This window comes from Phodopus roborovskii, unplaced genomic scaffold (assembly GCF_943737965.1).
Source record: "Phodopus roborovskii unplaced genomic scaffold, PHOROB, whole genome shotgun sequence".
Lineage (NCBI taxonomy): Eukaryota > Metazoa > Chordata > Mammalia > Rodentia > Cricetidae > Phodopus > Phodopus roborovskii.
Window position 1 is genome coordinate 24378219 of NW_026126410.1, and position 12012 is coordinate 24390230.

Genomic DNA, 12012 nt, shown 5'->3' on the forward strand with positions numbered 1-12012 from the left:
CTTGAGGCCTTTTTGCCCTGGAAAGGGCAAGGAATTCACAAGAGCAGTCCATTTACTTTGTATTCCTGTTGGAGCCTTTGCAGGCTCATGAAGAGACCCAGGGCAGCTGCTCGTAGAGGAAGTAGAGCAGTCTCTACTAATAGGACTCCTAAATAGGTTCCTGGATGCTAAAGTCATTTATGTGTATCCTTGTACTGAATAGAATGGGATTCTACCAATAACCGCTGCTGCTATGTGTATTGGGGGTCTAGCTATGTCCCCCAATTACCCCACTGGTGACAGATACCCATTCACTGAGATCGTGGATGTGGTGAGGGCATAAAACCTACAGACATTTCCGGTCTCACAGAACACCAGATTACAGGTCAGTCTGATCCCCAGTTCAATAGTGTGTATGGGGAAGGTTGTGAATGGGTGACTAGCCACATCTTTTTGTTCATTTAGTTAATACATAGCAAAGCAAATAGTCTGTGAAGAAACACACAAAAAAGCAGTTGTCAGATGTGAAACTGACAGGATAGTCTATTTTAAAAGAAAGCTATTTTCTGCTTAATTTGTAAAATGATTTCATTTTGTTCCCCCAGGCAATCAAGCCCTGTCGTCCCATGACTAACAACGCTGGACGACTTTTCCACTACCGGATTACCGTCTCCCCTCCTACCAACTTTTTAGTAAGTTATTAATGAAATCATACTCTAGGCTAGAATGGCCTAGAACTTAGCTATGTAGCCCAGGCTGGCCTCTAACTTAATGGCATTTCTCCTGCTACCTCATTTGCAAAGTGCACGAGCCATTACACTAGCCTCTGATTCAGTTCTTACATCATTTTTATTTTTAAAATCACTGGGTAGATAAAATACGGCTTTACCATGATGTTTATTTCAGCTTTCTGTAATTTGTATTGGTACCATGCAATAACCAAATTTATAGTAGCCAATGAATTATGAAGTTGTTTTGCAGTAATGAGTGGGAAACATTAAGTAGGGTATTTCCATGCCTCAAAAGGCAGTGGGTAGCTATTGTCTTGTGACCAAATCAGAAAAGTCAAATGTATAATATGACAGTATTATGATATGGTATACTTCTGCACATAATACTGCATTCTAGGTAACATTCTGAGTTGTTAGCATGGTTAATTTAATTTTCATGTTATCCATGCTACCCACTTGGGACATTAGTTTATATTTTATAGATGAGGCTAAGTAATTTACTCAGGTACTGAGTAGCATGGAGGATTTTAGAAGCTGGGGAGTCTGATGCAGTGGACATGTTTGTGTGCCATGCTGTGCTGCATTGCCTTTTACATTGTGACATTGTTAATTCTTGTTCCATACATTGAGAAGTCTTGATTTCAAAATTATTCATAATTACATATTTTAATAACTTTATTTAGCTATACTTCTTGTGTCATCAGCTTTACCCATTTAGATTGTGTAATTCATGATGTTTAGCATAATTACAGACTTGTAAAACCATCAGCACAATCTAATTTTAGAACATTTTTCTTATCCTAAAAGAAACTTTATATCCTTTATGTGGCATGTGTCTGTGGACTTGCCCAGCCTAGACTTTTCATAGAGACCATAGGGTATCTGCCTTTTTCCATGTTTCTTTTACTCAGTATGTTTTTAAAGATTTGCCCATGTTGGGGCATTATCGGTACTTGACTCCCCTTTCTCTCTTTTCTTCCTTTTCTTCAACCCAGGGTCTCTTTTGTACTAAGCAAGCACAGCCACAGAGCTATGTAGCCGAAATCCTCTATAGTTTCTTTTTATGGACAAGTACTGTCCATCCTCTTGTAGAGTGTGTGTCTGTGTCTATGCATGTACGTGTGTACGTGTGTGTATGTGTAGCTACAGCATGTTTTATTTGTCCATTTATTAAGTTGATGGACTTTTGTTTGCTTCCATTGTTTGCTATTGTATTTATATGATACAAATGCTCATAGTAGTATTTGTGTGGGACCTAGGACATGGCTCATCAGTTTAGGGCACTTGCTACTCTTCCAGAAAACTCTCATTTGGTTGAAATGACCTACATAGCAGCTCACAACCATCTGTAACTCTTGTTTCCAAGGATCTGATTCCCTTTTCTAGCTTCCACGTGCACTAAACATGCAAATGATATATAGATGTGCACATAAAATAAAATTCCATGTGTGAGGGATTGGGGAAGATGACAGGGAAGAGGGAAGTGATATATTTTTATTACATTTTAATCAAGTGTATTTGAATGAATATGTTGGATATCTTTTGGGTGTATACTTAAGACTGAGATGCTGATTTATATGGTAACCATGTTTAGCACTCCAAGGACTGGCCTATTGTTCAGAGTGGTTTTGCCATTTATTATTAATCCTGTTTGATCAGAATCTTGTCATCATATTTAATTTAGTCTTCTTGAATCACTCAGATTGAAAGTGACATAAGTTATATTGACAAAAGAAATGATGTGTATATGGATAATCTTTAGTTCTTCCTGATTCTCGTGTGTGTGTGTGTGTGTGTGTGTGTGTGTGTGTGTGTAAAATTTGTGAAATAATGATGTTTAGTACCTAGGTATCTTTTAGGCTAGCAATCTTTTATTTGCTTCACATTGGGCATTTAATGCCAAAAGGATTGGCTGTTAAGAATGACATAAGGAAGAGAGTCTCTCATGTTAGATTGACATATACATAATGTAAATTCTCTTTTTAGGTAATTGAAGTCTTTGGCATTGCATAGGCCCTACCCTACTGCACTGTTTGGTGGGTTGTCTTCTCTTTGGGGAGGGTAGGGATGCAGCTGCGGGGTTGAGCTTCCAGCCCTCAGAATCCTCACTATTGTGCTGTCTATCTGTTCAGAAATACAGTTCAGTAAAGTAGAACTGGCCATGTTATGGAATTAAAGAATTTCTAGAAAATGAAGCTATATATAACCTTTAATTTTCTTTATGGGTTCATAATAAGCATCATTGGTTATTTAACTATATAGTATGCTATATAACATTCAAAAGAATTTCATCAAGCCAGAGAATTCCATTTACAATTAATTTTTAGTGTGTGTTTCTTGACTTGGAAAAATGTTGAGTCTACACAGTTGCTTTTGTTTCTGCTTTTAGTTAGTTTGTGTCTGGGTAGATACCTGAATGTGCAAATGGTATCATTAATTTAATTCCTGTTTTGTGTTCTTGTTTACTTTTAGACTGACAGGCCAACAGTTATAGAATATGATGATCATGAGTATATCTTTGAAGGATTTTCTATGTTTGCACATGCCCCTCTGACCAATGTAAGTATGTGCCAATTGGCTCCTCTCTCCTTCCTTGCACTTCCTGCTTTCCCTGCCTTTCCTTCGTTTTTCCTTCTTCCAAATCAAAGTAGATCCCCTTTATGTGTTCATAATAGTCACTCTTCATCTCACCTGTGCGAACTGTAGGCTGGCTGCAGCAGTGTGTCAGGTGGGATTGTGAGTCTGCTAATGAGTCACAGGTTTGGACTGCACTAAATGGTGTAAGCAAATGTGTTAGAATAACATTTTGAGAGTGTGAAAAATTGAAAAAGAAGGGTAAACTGTGGAGTGATGTTAGAAGCTATTTTTGGGTTTGTTGTCCTTCAAAGGAAAGTTGGAAGCTTTAAGGAAATGCTAATATATGACTTGTTCAGGACAGTAAGCTTGAAGTGACCTCAACATGGTTTCTGCTTTGAATCCTGGGACCATGCCTGTGTTCAGATACTTGCTCTGACACAGGATTTGTGATATTTGTATGGGTATCAGGGCTGCTTTTCTGGGAATCCATCCAAATGGATGCTCTGTATCTGGGCATCAGAGTCTTCCTGTTTTGAGGTTGGCAGCCCTAGACTTGCCCTCCTCACCTTGTCTTTGGGTTGGACAGTGAACTTCTGTGGTGGGGCTGGAAGAACATGGCAGTGCTTTACCTAGGCATGCCCTGGGGAAGGAACCTAGTGAGCTAGAGTTCTGGTGTGTTGCTTGCCTACTGTTGGAAAGTCATCTTAGTACTGTTTACTTGGAACATGAGTTTTTCCTTTGCAGGCTGAGGTTCAAGTCTTGGTCCTACCTTGCTTCTATCCATCATTTATTTTTACTTTATTAAGTAGATGTGACTCTAGATAGTGATACTGACTTAAAACAGTGTTTCCCTATTTTCCTTATGCTACAATATATCATACCATATGATAACTTTTTTTTTTAACTTTTTGGATTTTTGAGACAAAGTCTCACTAGGTAGGGTAGCTCAGGCTGGCCTGGAACTTGTATACTTCAGGGTCTTTGAACTTTGAATCCTCCCTCCTTAGTCTGCTCAAGGGTGCAGGCATGGAAAATCATGCCTGGTTTCATTTTGGAGAATTTTCTTTCGGAAGATGATTGTACTGTAAATATACAAAATCATAGGTTTCCTTATGATATTTTCATATATGTATAATGTTGTAGCACTCTCATATTTGTCCCTCACTACCCTCCTTTCCCACTGTTAGTTCCTTTCTCTTTCCCCAAGCAGTCCCCTTCTGCCTTCATCCCGCATATGCACATCTCCATCTCTCTGCCTGCCTGCCTGTCTATAAACTCAGAACTTAGATTCTTTTTTCTTTTTATTAAAGGATTTATTTATATATATATACAGTGCTTTGCCTGCATGTATGCCTGCAGGCCAGAAGAGGGCACCAAATCTCATTGTAGATGATTATGAGCCACCATGTGGTTTCTGGGAATTGAACTCAGGACCTCTGGAAGAGCCAGCCTCTGAACCATCTCTCCAGCTCCTGAACCCAGATTGTTAATATCAGAAAATATGCAATATTTTGTCTCCCCATCACCCTTACTTATTAATGCTCTCACTTTCTACTGATTCCCTCCATATTTCCCTTTTACTTTCATGCCATATAAGATATTAGAAATTTTTAGAGTTTCGGTTTTCTTGATATGTTTATGTGTCTCAGACAGTCAAATTCTTTGTTTAACAAATTTCACTCATAGAGACTTACTGGCTTTTAGGAGATCCGTAGTCTACTAACCGCTACTTGCAAATACCAATTTTGTTAGCATGAAAATCCTTAAGCTTATGTATCACCTTACCTCTCAATTCCCCAGAAGTCATATAGTTCTCACTATAAACAGTGTGGCATCATAGATACCAGTCTGGGACCTTTAGTGAACTCCTCTTGCTGACTCTGTGGTCTGACACTAAACTCTGTAGGCTTTGGTTTTGTCATCTGTGGATGGGGTACTGGTTGCATTAGGTCATGCATTTTTTTGTGAAGGATAAATGCACTGGCACCATGGTAGGTACTTATCATGGTTTGTAATTGGTGCATAGTAAATATTGGCACCCTCGTTTTAAGAAAGATATCAGGCAGATGAGTTTGAATATTTTCATTAGTTTTTGTGTTTTATTTTATGTTAGACTGGTGATTCCTTAAACTTTATTAGTGACAGCTATGCTTAGGATTTTATTAAAAGCCGGATCTTTTTTTTTTTTTTCCAAAAGAAAGATTTATTTTTGATTTTAATTTTGTGTATATGTATGTCTATATATCTATGTGCGTGGGAGTGTAGGTGCCCATTGAGGCCAAAGGCATCAAATCACCTGGAGATAGAGTTACAAGGGGTTGTGAGCTGCCTGACATGGGTGCTGGGAATTGATCTCAGGTCTTCATTGGGAGCATCAAGTGCTGTTAACTGCTGAACCTTCCTCCATCCACTGAGGTTCAAAAATAGAATTTTTATTTATTTATTTTTTGTTTTGTTTTTTTCTTTTTGTGAGACAGATCTTACTACCTGGTCCAGATTGGCCTTGAAATATGCATTTGCTTTTTTACAGCAGTTTTAGTTTCTTGTTGTTTCGAGACATGGTTTCTCTGTGTAGCTTTGTAGGCCAGGCTGGTCTCGAACTCACAGAGATCCACCCGCCTCTGCCTCCCAAGTGCTGGGATTAAAGGTGTGTGCCACCACCGCCTGTCTCTTGCTCTATTTCTCTAGCTGACCTAGAAGCTACTGTCTAGGCTGTCCTCAACTATCTTGCTTGTGTCTCGCAAGTGCTGGCATTATAAAGGTGTTCTTGCCTTCCTGCTGGCCTTGCAAAGCAACCCAAATGTTACCTGTATCTTTCATATGTGCATTTTTAGATGTATTTACAATTGTTTCACATCCTCTTTGTACTTTATTACATTCTTTTTCCAAATCCTTGACTTCCTTTTTTCTTTTTGAGATGGGGGGTCTCACTTTGTTTTCCAGACTAGCTTGGGATTCATCATACTCCTGCCTCTTTGTCAGGAGCTTTAGGGTTGCAGGAGTTATACCATCTTACTGAACTCTAAATCCTTAATACAGGGCCTGTGGCTTCTTCTAAAGAGTGAACCTTATATAGATGTTAGTAAAGAATGGCTATTTTAAAAGCAGGCTAAATCATGTGCCAATTTGTAACTCTTGGGTATTTTAAGTGTCTGTGGGGTTAAAAGTAGCTTGTAAAAATAATAGTATACTAAGCATATAGCTTTGGTTAGCTGAGGACACAATATGTCCAGAAGTTGAAAATGAATCCCATAGTAAAGTTATTATAACAAAAGTTAAAGCTAACAACCACTATATTTAACAAAGAAAGTATACCCAAGAGCTAAACTTCATTTCCAGTAGAGGGCATTGTAAGACTATTTTTCTATTTTCTTACTATCCTTTTTGCTGGGAGAATTAAAATTTGTTTCTTCCTGACAGCTGTGGTTTGTAAAAGCGATTACATTGTTTCATGGACAGATTGCTAAGCCAGAAAGACCTTGTAACACATCTCCAGGGCCTCTGGTTTCAGTTATTGTCCCCAGCTAGTCAGTTCAGTAACCTTCCTTCCTTCCCTTCCTCATTCTTCTATTCATTCAGAAATCTATTTATGGAAAACTCTTGTGTCTAGATACCCGGCCGGTGTCTGATGATACACTGGGCAGATAAGACAGATGTGGATTAGTTCAGCTGAACCTCCAGTTTCTCCATGCTCTGGGTAGTAGAATGATAATGAGGATGCGTGCCAGGGTAGGTAAAAGGTGGGTCTAGAATAAGAATTTCTACTTTCCCAGCCACCTGCTTCTTTAGGCAGGGAATCTACCTGAAGATTCTCTTAGTTTCTCCCTTACCCAGTGCACATTAGGGCCCCTGTGACAGATGAATAAATATGTGAAACATTAGACCAGTTCTCTCTCTCTCCCTCCCTTCTTCCCTTTCTCCCTCCCTCCCTCTCTCTCTCCATCTTTCTCTCTCTCTTTCTTTGTACTTACTGCCACAGCTGCTCTTGTCCCAGAACCAAACAGGCAGCATGCATTGTGCACTGAGCAGTGAACTACATTAATATAACTGATACATTATTGTGCTGCCTTTCTTGACCTGTGTGAATTAAAGGTAAAATTAGCACATACTTGGTTTATTATTTCTTTCTAGAGGTGACACTAAGGTTTAGTGTTATTGTTGCTCTGCTAATCACATTAATGAGGCACCTGTATTCTCAACTCACAAAAGCTTGGTCAGAGATTCTAATTCTAACTCTTGCCACTAGAATGCAGTATTTTTGGGCAAGGTGTGGTGGCACATTGCCTTCAGTACCAGCACTCTGGAGGCTGAAGCTTGTAAATTTCTCTTGAGTTTGAGGCCAACCTTGTGTAGTCTACACAGGAGTTCCAGGCCATCCAGGGCCACAGAGTGAGGACCCCCCCCCCCATCTCAAAAAACAAAAAGAGAAAGCAGTTGAGCACCATGGCCAAGGTTGTTGCCAGGTTGGGTGAAGGTAAAGCTTCATTTGATTTATGGTCCTCTTTGTCAGATAGCAACCTCTGCATTGTGAGCCTGCAGAGGAATTCTGGGAAACTCAACAGCTCTTCTTCTTGCAGATTCCACTGTGTAAAGTGATTAGATTCAACATAGACTACACAATTCATTTTATTGAAGAGATGATGCCTGAGGTAAGAGAAAGGCTTGCTTAACAGCTTAATGTATTTTACTCTGCTTTTATAATCTTTCTTTTCCTTAAAAGAACAACAACATAATTGAAGTTGGTCAACTGCAGCTTTTTGCCACTTGAGACCCCTAAAATACCATGTTCACTGTCGGAAGGGTTGCTGTAATGTAATTCTTGTACCACTGTTCAAAAGTATAAACTCGTTGACCTATTTCTGAACCCATATCTGCTCATGCTGCATCTGCTGATAGTCACCGTACATCTGTTCTCAGTTTTGCTTAAGGGACAGAGCTTGGGGCCTGGCCAGTCTCAGAGAGAGGATTGGAATAGTAAAGCTGAATCCAAGAGCTGTTGGAATAATCTTACTCATTATCTCCACTGACAAGATCAGTGCTTGCTTCATTTTTCTTCCCATATATTTACATTTTTTTCCTAATTGTTTTTCATTGCAGATGCTAAACAGCAGATTTATCTAAATATATGCAAGAGATTTAAAATTCCAAAGTAAGATTAATGTGAATCTCAGAATGATTCATTGCCTGATCTTGAATTTAGTGTCATCAACAAATCACACTAAGAAATAACAGTCAGACAGCAAACAAGCTTGTGTGCTTGATGCGTCGGTGTTGGGGTCGATTTCTGGAGCCTTTGGCTCTTGGAATTTGTTTAACTGGGAAGTGCTGTCATGGATGGCAAGGAGCAATGAGGAGGGATTGATGGGCCTGATGTGCATACTAAATTACTGTCTCTTTCATTCTGGGCCAGGCAGTTCATTCTACCTGCATTTAAATGGCCTTAAAGAGCAAGGGCTGCCCCATCCTACCCTGTGTAGGGAATTTTTAGCTTTTGTTTTGCTTCTGTTTGGTTCTAAGGTCATAAGCCTTCACTTATTGCTGTAAAACTTTATGATTCCTGACGTGATGTCATGCAGGTTGATTTATGAACCCTGAGCAAAACAAGTAGGTGGAAGACTTGTGAGGCAAAACTCACTTGCAGATATGTCATCTATTTAGCTTGTCTGCGGGAGGAATTTTGGTATAGTTATGCAGTTTTTCTCAGCTTATTTGCCTGTGTTAACAGTTTAAAATGTTTTGGTACAAAGGACTTCTGCTTTTTGGTGACTTGGCAACAGCGATCCTGGGTTGTGGGGGTAGAGTGGGGTGGGGTGGAGTAGGGGACAAGTTAGTCAGCTTGCAGGTGTGTGTGTGTAACCTGAATTCACAAAAAGCATCTTACAATTAGATTAGAACGTGATAGAAGTAAGACTTTAAGTTTCCAATATTTTATTTGTATACTAAAAAGAGGTGAGTAGGCCTTTTTGTAGAAATCCTAATGGCATTATTGTCTACTTCATTTCTCTTTGAAATGGGCAAGCCATTTTAGGGTAGTAGCCAAGCTGTGTAGGGAATGCTTTTAGTATAGTTTCAACAAGCCCTTCGAGATACTTGGCTAGGACAAGTTAAAAACTTCAGTTAATACATATTTGCAGATGTATAGTAATTTGATTTTGACTTATTTTTCAGAATTTTTGTGTAAAAGGACTTGAACTCTTTTCACTGTTCCTATTCAGAGATATTTTGGAATTATATGACTGGAATCTTAAAGGTAAATAATAGGGCCTACAGAAAAGTAATTCTTGTAAGATGTATGTCTCAGTGTATATACAAACTCACAGGAAATGGTGGGGGCATAGTTGTTTTTTTTTTTTTTTTTTTTGTAAATACCTGAGTAAAAGCGTGACACCTGTAGGAGGAATACTTGCTATCATGCAACAGGAATAAGTGGTTATGGGTTTTGCTTAATGTACTTTGTCAGTGCCTGTTAGTCAAGAAGACCAGTTATTACTAATATAGCTGCCTTATTTATGTGCACAAGGGAGACAAATCTCAGTGGTCAATATTTTAAATATAATGACCATTACTATAATAAACTTGTAAGATAGCAGTTTATTAATTTAGATACCATAGATTAAAACATACATATGCAGATTAAAGACTTAACCCTGCAGGTGTCTGTGTTCCAGCAAGTTTTTAAAGTTGTGTATTGAAGGAAGACTCTTTGAAGCTAGTTTTGAAATGAAATGAATGAGTAGCTTTTTTAAAGCCAAGTGCATTGATAAATGGTTTCCTAAACTAACAGCATCATCTAGTTCTTTGGTGTATTAATTAAGAACTGAAGGAATTAACATATAAGCACATATTATATAATAGTATAGTTCAATTATAACAAAGATGTTGATACTTTTTAATTTAAAAAGTGATTTTTCTGTATGTGCTGGCTCCTTGGCTTTCATCCTCTCCTTGAGTTGCCCTAGGCCCCCTCATTACAGCCCTCACTGGATGCCGTGGCAGTTGCTGATGATGGATTGAGCTATTGAGGCAGGGTGGGGGAAGTGGCACTTTTTATGTCCCTGCTTCTTGTGGCGGTTTTTTGTGGTTCCTATAAATCTTGGGAATTAAGCTGCAGTGTTGACTTTCTGAGGCTGATTTCTTTCTTCTGGTCTTTTTCCTTGTTTGCTTTAGGTCCTTTGTTTGAAGACAGTCCTCCCTGCTGTCCACGATTTCACTTCATGCCACGTTTTGTACGGTTTCTTCCAGGTAAATCTTTTGGCTTGTCAGTGACCTGGTGTGACTGTGTGTCTGAAAATAAGCCTGCCATTCTCCTTTCAGGCTTTAGGGACAACTTTTCCATGTTGGATGCTGCTAATTATCTACTTCCCAGGTTGAACTTGGGGATGCAAGACTTTTAATGCTGATTTATACCTTTCATAATTTACCATACTCCTAGGTTTGGGGAGCAATAGGCAAATTGATTTTTACACTTTGCAGATACATGTAGTAAAATGTCATGAAAGTGTTAAAAAATAGAAAAGACATATTGCTTAATTTTGCATATGGTCAATTGGAAAACTACTAATGAAAAATTTAATATATTATAGCTATGTTAAAATGACTGCAATAATAGTTATATTAAGTTGGTGGGATTTAGGTGATTATTTATATTTAGATAGATAGGTTTAAATTATTTTGTATTGAAAAAGAATGCATAATTTCTTCTCGTTAAATTAAAATATATAAGCAAATGAATAATTTAGTTTGTAATGTTTAATTGTTTTTTGATTTTTTTTTCAAGAATATACTTGTAAGTTATGGCAATATTTACTGTCATTAATGTTTGGGCTTTAATGAAATCTTCAGAAGCCTTATTCGCAGTCTTTTCCTTGGAGTCTTGTGCCATGCAATCTGTTTGTCAGGTCTTAGCAGTTACCTGCTCTGTTGAGTGCTGCTACCAGCTGAGTGACTGCCTCTCTCCATTCTTTCTTCCCTGAGCTGGGTAATGTTTTTCCTTGTTCTGTTCTAATGGCTGCTACAACTCAGCTGCTGAGTCCTGGGTAACACCTTGAATCATGCCAACACTCGAAATGAATTTGTTCCTGGAATTGAGCTCCAGTATTTCTCCTGTGGGTGACTTCTTCTGTATTCCCTTATCCTCTTGTTTCAGCTGACTCGGCCCCTTCTCGGGTACACAGCCACATTGCTTTGCTTTCATTACTAAGTTCTCTCACTTGGATCTTTCTGTCCCTCTGGTCCCTCGTGCCATTATCCCTGGCCGTCATCCTTTTCTATTATGTGAACAACTTAAGAATTGGAGATAGAACATACAGCTGCTGCTTTCCTTTTGTCTGCACGCGCACTAGAGAGTTCGTCTTTATGTAACTTTTCTCCACGTTACTTTGGGAGATCTAGTCCTGCACTCATGCTTTGCTCCTGCTTCTTGCCCTGAGGTGGTGTGCTGGGCCTTCCTCGTGCTTTGGAACTTGACAGATGCTGATTTCCTCAAGTGTTCTTAGTCTGTTTCAGTACAAGTTTTGTTTCAGTGAGAGATGCCCTCCCTCTCCAGTCCACTGAGGCCTCTGATGTCAGTGTTCTGCAGAGCAATGCAGAGGACATCTTGCAGTTTCACACTCTTCCTGAGGTGGGGCCTGGGCTCTTGGTGCCATCCACTCATTTATTCATTTATTTTTGGCCTCTTTGGTTCCTGTTAGCTGATTTTATTTGTCTACTGGTTCCCTGGAGAGTT

At 38.9% G+C, this 12012-nt stretch overlaps 1 protein-coding gene across 3 annotated transcripts in view; it reads left to right on the forward strand.

Annotated features, from left to right (window-relative positions):
- The window catches only part of Drosha (drosha ribonuclease III), a 103315-nt gene that overhangs the window by 25428 nt on the left and 65875 nt on the right, over positions 1-12012 (forward strand). For all 3 annotated transcript variants that reach the window (XM_051182576.1, XM_051182574.1, XM_051182575.1), the window contains exons 11-15: positions 585-671; positions 3183-3269; positions 7865-7936; positions 9456-9537; positions 10455-10529. In XM_051182576.1, coding sequence (XP_051038533.1) covers positions 585-671; positions 3183-3269; positions 7865-7936; positions 9456-9537; positions 10455-10529 — 403 coding nt within the window. The remainder of the gene's footprint in view (positions 1-584; positions 672-3182; positions 3270-7864; positions 7937-9455; positions 9538-10454; positions 10530-12012) is intronic.